This window comes from Mytilus edulis, chromosome 6 (genome assembly GCF_963676685.1).
Source record: "Mytilus edulis chromosome 6, xbMytEdul2.2, whole genome shotgun sequence".
NCBI classification, from domain to species: Eukaryota; Metazoa; Mollusca; class Bivalvia; order Mytilida; family Mytilidae; genus Mytilus; species Mytilus edulis.
In genome coordinates, this window is record NC_092349.1 from 70,475,616 (window position 1) to 70,496,158 (window position 20,543).

General features: G+C 31.6%; 1 protein-coding gene across 2 annotated transcripts in view; it reads right to left on the reverse strand.

The window, feature by feature from the left end:
* Positions 1-2,558: 2,558 nt before the first annotated feature.
* The window catches only part of LOC139528268 (leucine-zipper-like transcriptional regulator 1), a 29,909-nt gene continuing 11,924 nt past the window's right edge, over positions 2,559-20,543 (reverse strand). For both annotated transcript variants that reach the window (XM_071324168.1, XM_071324169.1), the window contains exons 6-22: positions 20,234-20,342; positions 19,450-19,585; positions 18,237-18,376; positions 17,288-17,434; positions 16,684-16,738; positions 15,750-15,860; positions 14,427-14,519; positions 13,387-13,473; positions 12,608-12,731; positions 11,769-11,833; positions 10,606-10,722; positions 9,689-9,857; positions 8,576-8,754; positions 7,165-7,314; positions 6,640-6,693; positions 4,304-4,384; positions 2,559-2,948 (exon numbers count right to left, since the gene is read on the reverse strand). In XM_071324168.1, the coding sequence (XP_071180269.1) occupies positions 2,817-2,948; positions 4,304-4,384; positions 6,640-6,693; positions 7,165-7,314; positions 8,576-8,754; positions 9,689-9,857; positions 10,606-10,722; positions 11,769-11,833; positions 12,608-12,731; positions 13,387-13,473; positions 14,427-14,519; positions 15,750-15,860; positions 16,684-16,738; positions 17,288-17,434; positions 18,237-18,376; positions 19,450-19,585; positions 20,234-20,342 (1,949 nt within the window). In that variant the 3' untranslated portion in view covers positions 2,559-2,816. The remainder of the gene's footprint in view (positions 2,949-4,303; positions 4,385-6,639; positions 6,694-7,164; positions 7,315-8,575; positions 8,755-9,688; positions 9,858-10,605; positions 10,723-11,768; positions 11,834-12,607; positions 12,732-13,386; positions 13,474-14,426; positions 14,520-15,749; positions 15,861-16,683; positions 16,739-17,287; positions 17,435-18,236; positions 18,377-19,449; positions 19,586-20,233; positions 20,343-20,543) is intronic.

A 20,543-nucleotide genomic window follows, 5' to 3' on the forward strand; every position in this document is an offset into this window, starting at 1 on the left:
CAAGGTACGCACATATCAAATATAGTTATCCTATTACTTATAATAAGAGAGAATTCAACATTACAAAAAATTTGAACTTTTTTTTCAAGTGGTCACTGAACCATGAAAATGAGGTCAAGGACATTGGACATGTGACTGACGGAAACTTCGTAACATGAAGCATCTATATACAAAGTATGAAGCATCCAGGACTTCCACCTTTTAAAATATAAAGCTTTTAAGAAGTGAGCTAACGCCGCCGCCGTAGCCGCCGTAGCCGCCGCCGCCGCCGGATCACTATCCCTATGTCGAGCTTTCTGCAACAAAAGTTGCAGGCTCGACAAAAATGATTAAAGAATAACTACCCCTAAGTATGAATTTGCAGAATATGAAGATGAAAAAATGCAAATTTAGGGACCAAATAACACATAAATCAATGAAAATGAACGATGCATTTATTGCTATTGTTTTGTCTAGCTATATTTTCCCTATTTGGACTAATGGGTATTTACCCTATACCATGGATTCTGGTAAAAACAAGAATGCATGCTTTGAACTAAGCATACACAAACTCTTAAATGAAGGGCAACTAGACCTGTTTTTGGGGACCTCTGGATTTGGCCTTTATTTTTGTTTATAATCAAGATTTACACTTACAATGGATCTTTACCAGGTAATTATTTTTCAGGATCCAAAAATAATTGCAATTGTCAAAACTACATTTATTGATTGTATTATGTTCTCATCATTTCATTTGCAGAAGCCTGAGTACCTTGAGAAAACCCCTCAATTTGGCATCAAAACTAAACTCTAGTCCATTTAGATTAGTGGGCTATACACCTTGTCAGCAACCTAACATAAGTGAAATAAATAACTATAAATAATACTAACTTTAACCAATTTCTCATTGCATGTCGAAATAACAATGAAATTCTACACTTTTTATACATGCAAACATCTAGTGTTAATATTAACAAAGCTGTATAACAATATTTGTAAACTTTTTTTGGCAATAACATGATTTGTATGACTATATAAAACATTTATTCTAAAATTTTAAAATGATTATAGAATAACTACATATGAATTTGCAGAATATGATAATGGGAAAATGCAAAATCAGGGACCAAATAGCATATAAAATAAATGAAAATGAATGATGCAGAAGTGCATTTATTGCTATTGTTTTGTTTAGCTATATTCAGTGTTCTCCCCAGATATTTCATTTAGCATCCTGGTAAACAGGGAAATTTGAGATACCATCTTGTTTCTAAAAATTATAGCATCACATCCATAACATAATCTATTAAGAAAACCAATTCAGATAGCATCACATTCAAGAAATAAAGCATCACTTTACCATGATGCTAAAAGACCCTGGGGAGAATACTGTATATTTTCCCTATTTGTACTAATGGATATTTACCCTATACCATGGATTCTGGTAAAAACAAGAATGCATGTCTTGTACTAAGCATACACAATCTCTTAAATGAAGGGCAACTAGACCTGTTTTTGGGGACCTCTGGATTGGGCCTTTAGTTTTGTTTATAATCAAGATTTACACTTACAATGCATCTGTACCCAGGTAATTATTTATTTTTCATGATCCAAAAAATAATTGCAATTGTCAAAACTACATTTATTGACTGTATTAGTTTCATTTTATTTGCAGAAGTCTGAGTACCTTGAGAAAACCCCTCAATTTGGCATAAAAACTAAACTCTAGTCCATTTAGATTAGTGGGATATACACTTAATGAGCAGGATTTTAACTCACAACCTAACATAAGTGAAATAAATTACCATGCAAAAAAACTGGATTTATTTCATGATCATAATATTTCACAGCAAATACAAATATACTGTTTACATTCTTATATTCTAAAATCTATTCAACAACATGTAATGAAAGACTGACAATAGCACTATCTATAATTAACTATTAATAACCTCTAGATGTCTTTTTTGTACAATTTTGATTCAGACTGACAAAAAGCATTATATTATTTATGAACAAAAATATGGAGGATATAAGTCAATTAGACAGTAACTCAACTTCACAAAAAAAAAAAATAAAAAAAAATTAATAAATATTAATATTTTAACAAGCATATATTATTTTTGCTTGATTTTCAAATGTTATTGAATTGGCAATTTAAGGGAAGTAACTCTGAAATCGTGCATTTTTTGAAGGCATCTACCTGAAATTTTGCTAATATATATTTTAGCTGGAAAAAAATGATATTCCCAAATCAAGCTTTCTTCTCGTATTTTATCTTAAAACCCTATCTTTAGTTCAGAGGCGGATTTAGGGGGGGGGGGGGCCAGGGGGCCCGGGCCCCCCTTTTTGAGAAAAAATTTGGTTGCTTATATAGGGAATCACTAGGACTGAAGCGGGCCCCCTCTTAGGTCAGTCAGTGGGCCCCCACTTATGAAAATTTCTGGATCCGCCACTGTAGTTTAGCTTCTAGTCACATAATTATGTTTTTTCCTGTCTACTCCATACAAAATAAGGTTTTTCATCACACATAAAAATTACAATTTTTCCAATTCTGAGGAGTATAAAAATTTGTTCAATTTGTTTTAAAACTTTGATGTATTTACTAATGAAACTTGAAACCTAATAGATAACTGATATTTTTATATAAAAAATGTTCAAAGAATTCACTATCAAAAGTATACATCAATCATTGTAAATGATTCATCATGCTGAAACAATGAAGAAAACAGCCAATGCTGTAAAGACATCTATATTTGTAATACATACAATGAAAATACATATCATGATGTTTTTAGATTCTGTAATCACAAACTTTAACATTTTCACAGTAAAATTCAAATATCACTAATATTTGACAGTGACCAATCTTTTGACAGATTTACCTCCCCTTCATCATCTGCCTTTGCCTTAATTATTTCCAGTAAGAGATCTTTGTTAAGTCTGTTTAACTCTGGTAAATGTGCAACCTATGGAATAAAATTAAGTTAAATAATTTGCATAAAATAAATCGATGTATGATTGCAAATTTGACAACTATCTTCCAGGTCTTGGTACTGTCTTTAATTTGTGGTTTCAGAATCTAATGCATTCTGGGTAATATTTTGAAAAGCTTACACCAAAACTTTACAATTATTTAAAAAAATACTAACAAGTGAAACTGCAACCTACTGCTCACTGATGATACCCCCGCCGCAAGTGGATAATATTAATAGTGTAAAAATATGCAAGTGTTCGGTAAACAGGAAGTTGTCGAGTGATGAATCTGAAAACGCATCACACGGTATAGCTGAGTTATATAAATCCTGAAACCAAATTTCAGAAATCCTTTATTGTAGTTCCTGAGAAAAATGTGACAAAAATTTTCAACTTGGCTATCATGTGTAAAATCATACAACTGTTCGGTAAACAGGAAGTTGTCAAGTGATCAATCTGAAAACGCATCACACGGTATAGCTGACTTAGATAAACCCTGAAACCAAATTTTAGAAACTCTTGTATTGTAGTTCCTGAGAAAAATGCGACGAAAAATATTCATGGGACAGACGGACTGACTGAAGGACTGACGGACTGATGGACTGACGGAAGGACAGACAGAGGTAAAACAGTATACCCCCCCCTTTTTTAAAGCGGGGGTATAAATATGGGAAATTCAACCAAGGACTAACATTATTTTATTTTGGTGTAGGAACCATGAGATTACCAATACTCCTTTAGATAGTGTAAAGGTGATTTAACACTACTTCTATAGGGGGTGCTCAATAGTTAGGGGGGGGGGGAAGGTTCTTCAGGTCAATGATTATAAGATAAGGTATTAAGATAAGATAATCTTTATTTCAGACTCAAACAATCCATTTATCAGTTTGGGGGTTTGGTAGAATCTATAAATAATGGTGTTTGAGTAATTAAAAATTATGTAGACACTAAATATTGGTTGTATCAAGCTTTGCTATTCTCAGAATTAAATAGTTTAAAGGAATGACTGTAAAAAAAATTCTGTCTATGAAGAAATAACATAAAAAAAAAATTTGGTGCACACTGAATAATGCGTGTAGCCTGTTATTTAACAGTGTGCACCACATTTTTTTAATGCTTATATATTTCGAATAGACATGGAAAAAATATTACAATAATTCCTTATAATTCATTTCTAAATTCCATTTTCAAGGAGTAAATCATGAACTGAAACATTTATGACGTCATAGTTACATGACAAAATTAGGTCTATGAGCTGATAAACAAAATTCTCTCAGCCAATCAGAAGACATTTTCATCCCAAATTAAATTATTTCAAAATAATATTAACCAACAATATTGTACTTACATTCTGGAAATTATGAACCATTATTCTAAGTGCATGCTTCTTCATATCTAAAGCCTGGATCTTATCAGCTGCTTCTAAAATCTGAATAAAAAAGAAATCTTACAAATTACTGATTATACTATAGGCTTACAACAAACATCTTAATTGAGTCTATGAACAATACTAATTCAAAATGTATCAGAAATGTAAAATAATACATCCGCCCCATCAATTACTTATGTTCTGCTACAACCCATGTTTGATTTATATTGGCCTAATTCTCCCTGAAAATGGTTGGGAATACATTATAATAGTACAATTTGTCAAAATTAAAAAAGAGGGATGTTCATGGAAAAAATCCTATCACACAAAAGATAAATAAAATTGAAGCCATAGTTCTTGGTATGATAGGATTTGTGTTGCTCAGTGTATAGTGTTTTCTGGACGATGGTGTTGTCTGTTTTGTTTTTTCTCTTAGCCAGGGTGTTGATTGTTTTTGAGACTTTTATCTATATATGAAATTCTCTGTTTTTTTAGCCATGATGTTTTCAGTATTTATTTGTCTTTAAGCCATGATGTTGTCTGATTATTTTTCTTATAGCCATGATATTGTCTGATTTTTTGATTTTTAGCCATGATGTTGTCTGACTTTTTGTCTTATAGCCATGATGTTGTCTGATTTTTTGTCTTTTAGCCATGATATTGTCTGATTATTTTGTCTTAAAGCCATGATGTTGTCCGATTTTTTGTCTTATAGCCATGATGTTGTCTGATTTTTTGTTTTTTAGCCATGATGTTGTCTGACTTTTTGTCTTTTAGCCATGATGTTGTCTGATTTTTTGTCTTATAGCCATAATGTTGTCTGATTTTTTTGTTTTTAGCCATGATGTTGTCTGATTTTTTGTTTTTTAGCCATGATGTTGTCTGATTTTTTGTCTTATAGCCATGATGCTGTCTGATTTTTTTGTCTTTTAGCCATGATATTGTCTGATTATTTGTTTTTTAGCCATGATGTTGTCTGATATTTTTTCTTTTAGCCATGATGTTGTCTGATTCTTTGTCGTTTAGCCATGATGTTGTCTGATTTTTTGTTTTTTAGCCATAATGTTGTCTGATTATTTTTCTTATAGCCATGATGTTGTCTGACTTTTTGTCTTATAGCCATGATGTTGTCTGATTTTTTTGTCGTATAGCCATGATGTTGTCTGAATTTTTGTCTATCAGCCATGATGTTGTTTGATTTTTTTGTCCTATAGCCATGATGTTGTCTGATTTTTTTGATTTTAGCCATGATGTTGACTGATTTTTTGTTTTTTAGCCATGATGTTGTCTGATTTTTTGTCTTTTAGCCATAATGTTGTCTGATTTTTTGTTTTTTAGCCATGATGTTGTCTAATTTTTTGTCTTATAGCCATGATGTTGTCTGATTTTTTTGTCTTATAGCCTTGATGTTGTCTGATTTTTTGTCTTAGAGCCATGAGGTTGTCTGATTTTTTTGTCTTAGAGCTATGATGTTGTCTGATTTTTTTGTCTTATAGCCATGATGTTGTCTGATTTTTTTGTCTTATAGCCATGATGTTGTCTGATTTTTTTTGTCGTATAGCCATGATTTTTTGTCTTTCAGCCATGATTTCTGATATTTTGTCTTATAGCCATGATGTTGTCTGATTTTTTTGTCTTAGAGCCATAGAGTTGTCTGATTTTATTTAGCTATTGTCCAATTTATTTTCCTTGGGTTTGTTTAATTTTTTTTACTAGCCATGATGTTGTCTGCTTGAATTGTCTTTAACAAAAGGTTTTGTCAGGTTTAAACCATAGTGTTGTGTTTTTTCATTGTCTTTGTAGGCGCATTGTTGTCTGATTTCATTGTATTCTAGTCATATAATGGTCTGGTTTTTTTTTTATTTTTTCAGCCACGTTGTTGTATGGTTTTGTTGTCTTTTAGTCAGGGTGTTTTTTTTTAACCATAGTGTTGTGTTTTTTGTTGTTGTTGTCTTTGTAGCCACAGTGTTGTCTGCTTCATTGTCTTTTTTGTCATGTAATTGTTTTTTTTTTATTCATTCAGCCATGTTTTTATTGTCTTTTATACATGGTGTTGTCTGCTTTTTTTGTGTTTAAGTTATGGTTATGTCTGGGTTTTTTTTCTTCTTTTAGCCATGTTGTTTTCTGTTGTCTGGTTTTGTTGTCATGACAATGTTATATACTTTCACAAAATTACTTGTAACAATTGTTAAAAAGTACATTTGTTTCGACATTGCTTTACTTCTTATACAGATTTCTTAGTATACAGTCTTTTACCAGCTTGTTATCAATGAGATTTTTACAAAATAAACATGGTAAATTAATGCTCTACATACCTGAACTACATTCTGTACGGATACATTCTTTTCCAAATTATGTTTACAGTATGCCTACAACAAAAATACACAATTTACATTAGACAAAGAAGTTAAAACAAAAATGTGATCAAAGCTCAATATACCTCCCATTGGTATTCAAAGTATAAAAAAAAGAAAGCAGGTGTAAACGGTAAATGGCCATTGTTGTTCTTTGTTGGTGTGGTTCATTAGTTTCTCGTTTTTATATAGATTATACCATAGGTTTAACACTTATCATTTTTGGAGCCCTTTACAGCAAGCTGTTTGGTATGAGCCAAGGCTCTGTGTTGGAGGTCGTGCTTTGACCTATAATGGTTTACTTTTACAAATTGAATTGACAATGAAGAGTTGTCTCATTGGCACTCATACCAAATCTTCTTATATCTATTTGTTGGAATTGATTAATAAAATGTTTGAGAAATTTTAATATCAGAGAGCCAGGATATCTTCCATTTTTTTTAATGTATTCTGTCAAATTGTTCTAGATTTGGATGTAGATTTTACCTGTAGCCTGTTATTGGTAAAGCCATAGAAATGTGGTGCAGGGAACAGATACAGGGAATCTTCTGGTGGCATTGTTGTATCACTGTAATATATGTACCGTAATAAACTATCAAATGCCTGTCTGGAGGGAATCATCTCTCCAATAGCAATCTGTGAATTAAATATCGATATTATTTTCTACAAGGAAGATTTTGTTCATGCAATACTAAATGTAAAAAAAAATATTAGGATAGTTTAGTATATTCTACTTTGATGCCACTATTCAGTTTTAATCTTTATCTGACAAAATCTGTTAAAAACTTTAAAACAGCCCAATTTCATAATTTTTTCTTGTAGAAATATTATTTCTTTGTAATATCAAATAATAAATTCTTCATTTAAAGAGGGTAAACTCAGTTGATTACAATAAACTAATCTTCCCTGAGGCCCTCACATACAAATTACAATACAATCAAAACAGATATTTACACATATTAGTTAATTTACACTCAAACATTAAATCTATATAGTACATCTTCACTGATATACACAATCTACCCATTTCAAACGCAGATGGATTTTTGACATATTGAAACCATGTATTTGAGAAACAAACATTTTGAGTTATGGAAAAATGCTTTTGCACTGAAGACCAAATCAAAAATTTGGGAGAAACATCAAATTACTAACCAGCAGATTGACCATCTCATCCAGAGACCATCAATAAAAATCCTCTATTTGTGGCACGTTTTTATTGTATATAGTGTTCATGCCTTAGTTAGTGGGAAAGTCAATCACCAGGAGGGACATAATTATTCAGGTAATCTTAAATGGTACAGACACCATATCAAAACACAGGATGATAAACTTACAGTAACTTTATTATTCTCTGGCATGGACCATCGAAACAATGCCTCAAAGTAACTACATCTGGCAGATAGAATAGCTTTGTGTGCTGGTATCTCTACACCATCTAATACTTACAGTAACTTTATTATTCTCTGGCATGGACCATCGAAACAATGCCTCAAAGTAACTACATCTGGCAGATAGAATAGCTTTGTGTGCTGGTATCTCTACACCATCTAATACTTACAGTAACTTTATTATTCTCTGGCATGGACCATCGAAACAATGCTTCAAAGTAACTACATCTGGCAGATAGAATAGCTTTGTGTGCTGGTATCTCTACACCATCTAATACTTACAGTAACTTTATTATTCTCTGGCATGGACCATCGAAACAATGCTTCAAAGTAACTACATCTGGCATATAGAATAGCTTTGTGTGCTGGTATCTCTACACCATCTAATACTTACAGTAACTTTATTATTCTCTGGCATGGACCATCGAAACAATGCTTCAAAGTAACTACATCTGGCAGATAGAATAGCTTTGTGTGCTGGTATCTCTACACCATCTAATACTTACAGTAACTTTATTATTCTCTGGCATGGACCATCTAAACAATGCCTCAAAGTAACTACATCTGGCAGATAGAATAGCTTTGTGTGCTGGTATCTCTACACCATCTAATACTAATGTTACATCACACAAATCTCTTCCTGCAGACTGTAGAAATGTCTCCAGGTCTTTTTCAAGTGATCGCCCTGAAATGTTAAAAAAAAAAAAAAATACCAATAGCCATAGATAATGGATTCTTAGGAAACTGTATTAGTGATAATGAACCTTATTCATTATATACAATACAATATTATATGAATTTCTTAATAAATAATTCATATGTTTCTTCAAGGTCTGAACTATTAACATGCCATTCAAATATAAGCTTCTATTTTAGAAATGGAAAAGATACACATCCAATATTTCTGTATAAAATGGTAAAAGTGCTGACTATTGAAGAAAAAAATTATTTAAAAATATCAGCAGCAATTTATTTTCACAACCTATGAGAGTAGATAAATATTGTAAATATAAATTGTCATGAATATGTAAAACTAAATCCTTCCTTAAATACATCAAGTTAATTTGGAAATTGTAAAATTAAATTGCTGCAGAGTGGTTCAGTAAGGGTTATCAGGGTATATGCGAAATAAATTATAAGCGAAAATAAGTTGGTTTTATACAGGACAGTAGATTCACCAAAAATCAATAAAATTTACAAAAATACTTAAACATGAATATTTCATTATGGCAGATTCTTCATTTTTGGTGGTAAGTGGTTTTTATAAAATATGAGCCATGTTATTCAATCTGGGAACAAACATAAACATTACGTCATTACATAGTCATACATTTATATACTGTGAATCTATGAAACTTACCCATGACCTGATCCTGCAGTGATTCTGGTAATATTCTGACAAATTAAGGGGAGATAACTTTCTCCTGACAATTATATAAAACTTACCCATGACCTGATCCTGCAGTGGTTCTGGTAATATTCTGACAAAATGAGGGGGAGACAACTTTCTCCTGATAATTGTATAACACTTACCCATGACCTGATCCTGTAGTGGTTCTGGTAATATTCTGACAAATTAAGGGGAGATAACTTTCTCCTGAAAATTCTATAAAACTTACCCATGACCTGATCCTGCAGTGGTTCTGGTAATATTCTGACAGAATGAGGAGGAGACAACTTTCTCCTGATAATTTCTACCATCAGTGGTTTATCTAGAGATTCAAACTCCATACTATTTACAATCTGGTTACAGTTACTCTCCTTTACAATAAACTTCAAACAGTATTCCTATAAATGCAATGAAAATTTCATACATGGCAAGTATGGGTTAGAATAATATATACATATACAGTAAACAAATAGTTGATGAGCAAAAAATCAGAAACCATGTCACACAGTAAAGCATGTTAGATATTAAAATGTTTTTGCATTTTCCTAGAAAAATGTGACAAACATTTTATATATGGCAATGTTTTGTCAACACTGAGGTTGTAAGCTTGAATTTCACATTTTACAGGTGTGTTCAAATCCAATCTTAATTGACTATGATTGTCAGTTTTCCTACTGAAGGTCATAGTTATCTGAGGGTACTCAGGCTTCCTCCACTAACCTGACAACCATAAACTAGCACTATAGTGCTGAAAGTGGTATCAAACATCAATCAATCAATCAATCAATATAAAGCATTTTGTTATTGATTTGTTTTATTCATTCATTTTTCCTATCTTTTTTAATAATGCATTATATTAGGTAAGAATTCTTGTATATTTATTCCAAATAGGAACATTCTTTCATATATTGTTATAGTATATGAACTTTTTTATAGACTTTTCAGCCACTGACCTTCTTTTTTCCTCTGTCATCTTTCTAAACTTAATACTGTATATAAACTTTTATTCTGAGAAATGACAGAAATGTTTTAAAAATGGTGAGTTATAACTTCTAGACTAAGTAAAAATCACAGACTTTGCATTACACTGAACTACATTTGTAGATCTCAAATAAAATTGTTAACCAGGATATTAAATGTACAAACCTTTATTGAATCAAGACTCAGTTTTGCAGCATTATGGAGAGCAACTAAGACATTTTTATGGTTGATACAAGATTCTAAATACTGTATACAAAGTTGTTCTAATCTTCCCATTTGAAACTGAAAAGATATGGCAAATATATTAAAAAGTTTAGGCATACAAATATAATTTAGAAATACATTAAAATATGTTAGAGAACAGAGACGAAAAAAATCAGCAATTTTTCTGTTAGTGAAGTGGAATTACTCTAAAAAGCTAAATGTGACACCACCCAAATTCAAACTTGATTGTTATTTTTTGATAATAAGCATTGTGTATAAGATTCTTAACATTTGATTGAGGCAAACTAAAGATAGAGAGCAGAAACCAGTTTTAGACATACAGATGTATGGACAGACGGACATAGAGATGGACAAGGGTAAAACTTAATGCCCTCTTCACTACGACAGGGGCATAAAAATAACTTCTGGGTTTACCTGTCACTGGATTTTTGTTTGAATACAAGGAATATAATATAGCAGCATGTTATTTTGCAAGAGCTTTAGATTGTGTTACGTAAACAATATTATATTGAATTTTACACAAAAATTCATAGAAAATATTTTATGCTTTAATATGAACATAGAAACTGATTTCCTCTTATCCAATACTTCCAAGGTTAAGTCATCAAAAGACTATCAAACGCCTCATCTGGAAGATACACTTTACTTCTGTGAACATAAGAGCGATTCTCTCAAGTTGATACTTTATATAGATATAGGAAGATGTGGTATGGGTGTTAATGAGACAACTCTCCATCCAAGTGACAATTTATAAAAGTAAACCATTATAGGTCAAGGTATGCCTTCAACACGGAGCCTTGGCTCACACCAGACAGCAAGTATGAAAAAACATGTATGAAAAAATGATTTTTCTTTACTTTTTGTGCATGTTATTATGCATGCACTGATTTTGTGTCATGGACCCTTATTTCTCTATTAATATACGTACTAAATGTTTTTTTGAAAATTATGCTTAGAAGCACAGATCACTGAGATGCTGATACTTGTTAACTTTCTTTACATTCTTGAAGGCATGTAAAGGGGAAATTAGTTGGCTAGTCTTTTCTGCTTTCCATTCTATATCTGTAGAGTTCTCTTGAATTCTAATAGTTTATAACACTTACCTTAATAGATAATCTATACACATCCATCATCATTAATATCACTTCATTGCTATTATGTTCTTGGCCTGTAATAATAAACAGAGATATTGGTTCTCAACATTATTTTGGGTTTTAGTCAAACATACAGCAGACAAATGTTCAGCTAAATTCAAAATGAGATAGATGTGAGAAGTATATAAAGCAACTTTCTTGGAATCAGGATTCAATTCATGTGTATGAACACATCACATTCAAATAGACTTAGTGGTTATGAAAGTATTTTCAGTAGCATGGTCTATGAAAATGTAAACCAAGTTAAAAATTCAAACCAATCACATTCAAATACATGTATTTGTAGATTTGCAAATCACATAACAATTATTTTGATTTGTTTATCTCAGTACAAATGCTCTTTAAAAGGCAATCATGGAAGTACCTCACAAAGAACATACCACTGTTTCAAGTATATTAGGGGCTGTTGTCCCCCCTTTTACTGTATCTTATATTCAGGTCACCATTTAATTCATCAAATACAATTTAATTTGCATAGTTTTTTAATTATATAGCATGCTAAACGTCTAATGCAGCAACAAAAGAGTTAAAAATTGGTAATCAAAACACTAACCTCATGTGCTTTTACATGAATAAACATGGTAAGATATTTGAAGTACAATTGGTTCTAGTATATAGTAGTCTTTGGGTACATTTCATTATCCTCAGAATATGAATATAATATAAAATTTGCTTTATCCTTGGCCTTTCACCTCAGCAAATGTCATTTTTTTTTAAATATCAATAAAAAAAATCATTAATTCATCAAGAGTATCAAATGTATATAATACCACAGGTTTATTATTTACCATCTTGTGTAGGGAGTATTCTATCAGTATATATATAAGACAGCACCATCTGTAAAGCTATATGATCAGCGTCTGGGAGGTAGATTGTGATTGGCTCGGTAGACTGGACATCTTCTTGACTTCTCTGAAATATTAAAATTGAAATTAATTGTAAACGAAATTCTATAAGTTTGAGACAAAAATGTAATACATGTACTTTCAGGTGTTAGATTTGGATGTGGAATTAAGAATTTACAGCATAAATTACCTTGTGATCACTAAAAAGACCAGTATAACTAACCATGTGATCACCAAAAAGACAGCATAACTAACCATGTGATAACCAAAAAGACAGCATAACTAACCATGTGATCACTAAAAAGACCAGCATAACTAACCATGTGATCACTAAAAAGACCAGCATAACTAACCATGTGATCACCAAAAAGACAGCATAACTAACCATGTGATAACCAAAAAGACAGCATAACTAACCATGTGATCACTAAAAAGACCAGCATAACTAACCATGTGATCACCAAAAAGACCAGTATAACTAATCATGTGATCACCAAAAATTAGTGAGCGGTATGGTGCAACATCATCTGATTAATGAAAGGTAACTCATCATTGACTAATACCACTACTTGTATCTGTAGCAGAAAAAATGTTTTATAAGAAACACAGACTGTTGTAAATTCAGTCTTAATTATATCTTTATACTTAAAATTATGAATACCAAAATGTTTCGTTCTCCTCTTTTTTCCAATCAGTACAATTTTGTAGCTTTCATCAATTACCTGTTCTTTGGCATTCCTGATTTTCTCTTCCAGCCATGATGACCTGGCTGCCACCACAGAAATGTGGGCTTTGATCTCTACATTGTCCTAAAATATATAACCAAGACAACATATGATTTCATCTTTATACAATACAAAAATAATCAATCAGAAAAATGTGAACTTTAATGTTCATATTATCAACTATCTATATTCAACAATAAAATGTGTAAGCTTTGAATACTGTAAAAGCACAAATTTTCGTGGGGGATTTAATTTCGTTTATTTCGTGGATAAGAACTATCCACGAAATTAAAACCCCAACGAAAATTTAACTGTAGATTTACATTATTTTATGATCTGACTAAATCTTATAGACATTATATAATTGATGAACATAAATGCAGACAATGAAATAAATAGGTTAATTGATTAGACATCGATATTCAAAGGTTTTCTTTAAGTCAGATGATAATCGTAATCCTTTGTTTGTACAGTAATTAATAATCCCCAAGAATTGTCAATCAATGTCATTTAACAGTCTAATGCATGGGTAATGCTCTCAAGTTGTAATACATTTATTACACAATCATTGTCCTTGGATACAACATCAAAGGTGTGTAACAGCCAATTAGCGTGTGCAGGTTACAACACTTGATTAGTGCTCACTGTTACTATAAAATACAATTATTGATTTTTTCCAACGGCAAAAGTTCACATCAGTTTTATTGAGTATTGTCAATTATAAAGTGACATTTGTATAATTTTTTTCTAAACTTAAAAACCACGAAAATTAATCCCCACGAATTTACTTTTGGATACAAAACCACGAAATTTTAACCCCACGAAAATTAATGTTTATACAGTACATTAATTATTCTGTTTCATGTATTTTCCTAAATGTTAAAAAATGTTCAACAACTAATCATGAGATTGTTTTGTTTAAATTTTTCTAAATACAAACCAAAAATGTTCAACAAACTATTTAAATGCAATTATACATGTTATTTTTTGTAATATGAACTTAATTTAAAGTAAATATAACATAAGAAAAGGGTTACCTTGCCAACCATGAATATTAGATCACAGAATTGTTGATTCTTCAACAACTTTCCATAATCTTCGTGCAATGTGCATTTGGGATATCTAGAAAACTGAATAAAGAAAAATATAACATTGAATATAGGTTTGGTTTTAAAGATACCTACAAAAACAATTAATGAAAACTGAACTTGAATGAAGTTTATCTGTTGGAATTACCTGGTATTTTGTAGATTTTATTTGGTGCTTTTTAAGTTCATTAAATTAATTACTATTCATTAATTATTTCATGGCATAGAGAATTACAACTAGATACAATATCACTTAATGGCATTTTTACAGGGTCAATGATTTCCTGAAAAGTGCTTAAGTTTTGGTGACTAATAATAGTAAAAATTTCAGACAAAAATCCTCTGTATGAGAATCAAATAAGATGAAAAACAATCTTTGGGGAAATTCCATAAACTGAGAATCCAAAAAATGGCATTTCTCCTATGTCCTTTAATTTTGCATGAGTTGTCTCCCATTTCTGTAATTTTGCATGAGTTGTCTCTCATTTCTGTTATTTTGCACGAGTTGTCACCCATTTCTTTAATTTTAAAAATAAAATTGAGAATGGAAATGGGGAATGTGCCAAAGATACAACAACCCGACCATAGAAAAAAACAACAGCAGAAGGTCACCAACAGGTCTTCAATGTAGCGAGAAATTCCCGCACCTGGAGGCATCCTTCAACTGGCCCCTAAACAAATATATACTAGTTCAGTGATAATGAACGCCATACTAATTTCCAAATTGTACACAAGAAACTAAAATTAAAATAATACAAGACTAACAAAGGCCAGAGGCTCCTTTGCATGAGTTGTTTCCCATTATTAGAAATTTGCATGAGTTGTCTCTAATTTCAATAATTTTGCATGAGTTGTCTCTAGTTCCTTCAATTAAGCATGAGTTGTCTCCTATTTCTTTTATTTTACATGAGTTGTTTCCCATTTCTTTAATTTTGAATGAGTTGTCTCCAAGTGGTGTATTTATGTATTGTAAAATATGCATTTATAATTTCTTATTATGAAACAATACAATTATATATGAAGCAACTTCAAAAAGAGGTCCAGTGTAGAAAAAAATGCTCTGACATACATTTTTTGTAGAAGTTTTTGACCAATATAAAAATATGTAGATGTGGTATGATTGCAAATGAGAGAAATATCACCAGAGGTTAATGACAAAGATAGAAGTAGTTGTAGGTCACAGTACAACCTTCAACCATGAGAATGCAATTTTATCAACATTGTTTCTAAGTTTTTTTAACAGAAATATTCTCTGCAATTACAATTTCTTACTTGGAATCTATACATCTCTCCACTTCTGACAATATTGTCTACTGTCCCACCAAATATATACATGGCATCACCCACTACTGAGGCAGCATGGAACAGTCGACCAGTAGGAACCTGCAATAAATACAGCAATTATTATACTTTGGATACATAATTTTTTTGTGAGTACCAATATCATGGATTTAGCTAAATCTGAATATTTGTGGATTTTTAATTTCATGGTTTTGACAAATTAAAGAATTCAAATATCGAAAAATATTCAACTCGTGACCGAACAACACTGATAATTAACTCATGCGCTACGCGCATTCGTGAATTTAAAATGTGTTGTTCGGTGACACGTTGAATATTTTTCTCTATTTGAATTCTTCGATTAGTTATTCTATAAGTATTTATTCATTACATCATATAAATATACTTAACTTTACTTTATATGTCTTGATTTCAAGATATTCAGTTTACACATTTGTTGTCCACATATTGTTCAGTTTAATTCTAGTTTCATAAGGTATTCAAATCATAACCTCTCTATTACTTTTACATTTTCTTTTATTTTGCTAAGGATTTAAGAGCTGTATATATATATATATACAACATTATGTACACAGCCATGTATCACCATCATTGATGGCGATCCGATGGATACATCTGTTGGTGAGTTGTCACTGACTCAGACGTACTTATATATATATATATATATATATATATATATATATATATACAACTCGTCTAAACATCAACCCAACAATGTTAGATCTGTAAATTTGCTTTCGCAAATTTTTGGTTCTTCCCTCGCCGGGATTCGAACCCATGCTACTGTGATATCGTGACACCAAATCGCCTGCACTGCAGCCGTCTCGCTAGACCACACGACCACCTGGGCAATATATATAGACAGTAGTAGATTTGTTTTAATATATTCTTATATATACCATACCTGACTATTAGAGGACGGGTAAATAACAGACCAAGTCTGAGAATCTAAGTCAAAACTGAAATTATAAATAAAACATATAGATAATAGTATAATCAATATCTGCTCAAGATCAGAGAAAGTTAACTCCCTGCAATTATCTTTGTTTTAGTTTTGTTATTTTGCTTATATTAAATCTTTTCTAGTATATGGGAAGGATGCTTTCATATTTTAATAATTGGTGCTTTTGTTCTTAAGATAATTTCTCTTCTGGGTTTTACATCAATTTTCTTCTTTTCTTCTAGATATTTATCAATACTATGATGTACTCAATCCTACTAATTTCTGGATATCCTTTATTTTTTTATCATGTTATTTTACTGATAACTTGATGTTCCCTTTGGTGGTTTTATGCTATTATGGACAGTAAGTAATTTGAAACTGAGAATAACTGAAATACCGGAACTGGTACATGTTGACAATAAAATAACTATTTAAAGAAAGTATAATTCTGACAACAATTTGAAATATGAAAATACATGATAATAAAATATGTAAAAAATTATAAATAATGAATATATTTAATACAATAAACCCAAATTGAATATTTTTTCCAATTTGTACCTACCAATGTAAATCATTAGGTAGTGTCTGCCCTGTCGCACCACCAAAAACATACAGATTTCTGTCAAAGGCCACTACTGTATGACCATATCTCTTCTCTGGTGGAGGTGGGGCACCATGTAATATGTGCTCTGTTGAGATTCTTGTCCATCTACATAACAAAATAATTAGTTGCAACAAATCAAGCATCAGTTTATTAAAAGAAATGGCAGATTTTAAACTCTAAACCTCTGGTCAGTGTGGTCACCTTCAATTATGAATTCTCTAAATTTCTGAATAGCCCCAGTCTTATTTAAATAAATGAATTCCATTTCCAAAGCACTTATGTATTTTTTTTTAAAAAGAAGGCTACAAAAGAGCTATCCTTCAAATTTTATACACATTTCTAAAGTATTTGTAAAAATACAGCAACTACTTATAAGAAAATCTATTAAGTCAATATAGAAAAAGAGAATATAGGTCAATGAACTGAAATAAATCCATACATTTACGTTTACTTTTCTACATTGGCTAGAGGTATAGGGGGAGGGTTGAGATCTCACAAACATGTTTAACCCCGCCACATTTTTGCGCCTGTCCCAAGTCAGGAGCCTCTGGCCTTTGTTAGTCTTTTATTATTTTAATTTGAGTTTCTTGTGTACAATTTGGAAATTAGTATGGCCTTCATTATCACTGAACTAGTATATATTTGTTTAGGGGCCAGTTGAAGGACGCCTCTGGGTGCAGGAATTTCTTGCTACATTGAGGACCTGTTGGTGACCTTCTGCTGTTGTTTTTTTCTATGGTCGGGTTGTTGTCTCTTTGGCACATTCCTCATTTCCATTCTCAATTTTATACATGTATCATCCAAACTCCGGTTACAGATGTATGTCCTATAAATGTATGAGGGTACTGTCATGCATGTGTAGTCTTCAAAGGACATCCAATATACTTTATGCATATATATCACTTACTCATTTTGATTAAATCTGAACTGGAATAGGTTATTAGTAATTTTAGCACCACTCTGTCCAGAGAACACAAACATGGAATCCCTAGCCACAGCTAAAGCAAAGTTACAACAGGTTGGTGGTATATGCCCTTTCTGATTTACCTACAAAATACAGTCAAACAAAGTTACAACAGGTCTGTAGTATATGTCTTTTCTGGTTTACCTACAAATAACATTACAATAATACTAAATGAGCACTTACTACCTGCAAATGAGGTAAGTTTACAAACTACATTGGTTAGAGGTATAGGGGGAGGGTTGAGATCTCACAAACATGTTTAACCCCGCCGCATTTTTGCGCCTGTCCCAAGTCAGGAGCCTCTGGCCTTTGTTAGTCTTGTATTATTTTAATTTTAGTTTCTTGTGTACAATTTGGAAATTAGTATGGCGTTCATTATCACTGGACTAGTATATATTTGTTTAGGGGCCAGCTGAAGGACGCCTCCGGGTGCGGGAATTTCTCGCTACATTGAAGACCTGTTGGTGACCCTCTGCTGTTGTTTTTTATTTGGGCGGGTTGTTGTCTCTTTGACACATTCCCCATTTCCATTCTCAATTTTATTTTTAAAGTTTGCAGAAATTGGTTTACCAATGAATTCAATGATATATCATTTACATTTACAGGGTGTTTCTAAGTATTTGTACAATTCAAAGCCAATATTGTTGAAGTGTTGTATTGCTGTCATTTACCTGGCTCTAACGCTAAGCATGAGCCCAGTTTGTCAGGAAATGGTTTAAACTAAAGAAATGAGTCTACAAATCAAACACATACTTCGGAGACTTAGACTTGTATTCCAACTATCTCTTATCACCATCACCAAAAAAACACTTTTCACATATTATGTTTGTATACATATAGCACTCAATGATGAAAATCAGAGTGATTGATTTTTGCCTATGCTATAGGCAATCTTTATTTTAATGTAAAGATTACTAAAAACTAACTAATTACTGAAGAACCCCTAGCAATATCTAGGTAGTCAGAAGCAAACACTTTGATATTCCATAATTTATAATCATTCAATGTGATCAAATTCTGAAGGTGCATCCACCTGAAAAAAAACCAACACTCTCCTCCAATCAATTAATGTGATTTTTTCATTGAAAAAGTGTAAAAAATTTAAGTGTTTAATATTTAATATTAAAATGATACATGATATCAGCTATGTGCTTACTTTTTCCCAAAAAGGAGTTTCAGACAGGGACACAGTCCACATATCATTCAGTCTAGCATTCCCATCATATCCTGCAAATATCCATAGCTTACATCCATAGACAGCAGCTCCATGGGCAGCTCTAGCTACTGGTTTCCTGGTAAAAAATTATGTCTTTAAAAGTTTAGAAATAATTACTAAAGACATTTTGAACAATCATTTAATTTTTATCATTTATATGAATTTGAATTTAATCTATCTGTTTCAATCTCTTTTAAACCCTAACAGTCATACGTGTATTTTTCTTGAAGAACACAGATATATTTCATAGATAGAGCCATAGTCCTGTTCCCAAGACTTAAGCCTTTTTCCATGAATGTTTGATCGAATTTGTAAATTGATACATATAAAGATTTTTTTATTTGTAACACTAGTTAAAACTAGATAGTCAGGATTTTTTTACTCTTCTAGGACACTCAAGTTCTTCCCAGCTTTTCTTTGGGAAAATTTTGATTAATGATTGATGGACTTTTTGTGTTGGCAGTTGTGTAGTCTGCCCTTTGGATTATGATTGATTGGTGTTTAATACCACTATAACACTATTGTGCTGTTATGTGGCTGTCAGTTTTTATTGGTGGAGGAAGCCGGAGTGACTGGAGAAAAACCATCCTGCGGTAAGAAAACTGACAATCATGGCTTTATAGTTAATTTATATTGGAGTTCCTTTGACTTTTGAGTTTTGATTGTGACATGGATTTTTTTAAACAAGGATTATAGTATGCATGTATGAAATAAATCAACCTACCTTCCTTCAAACCTCCATTCTAACCACTGACATTTATCAAAATTGTACTCAAACAAATCATTTTTATTGGTCAGGTTAGAATTTGAATGTATATCTCCTGTGTAACCACCTACAGAGAGAAATACATTTAAACATGAGATTCAATTAAAACCATAATGAAAAAAAAACATTTATAAAAGGTTTTAATGTATTGGAGGCTTTGGGGTTTCAAAGTAAATATAAAGTCTTTCACAGAGGTACTCAATACTACTCATGTAGAAATTTCACTATTTTTTTTTTTACAAAGGAGTTTGCTGAATATATAAAGGAA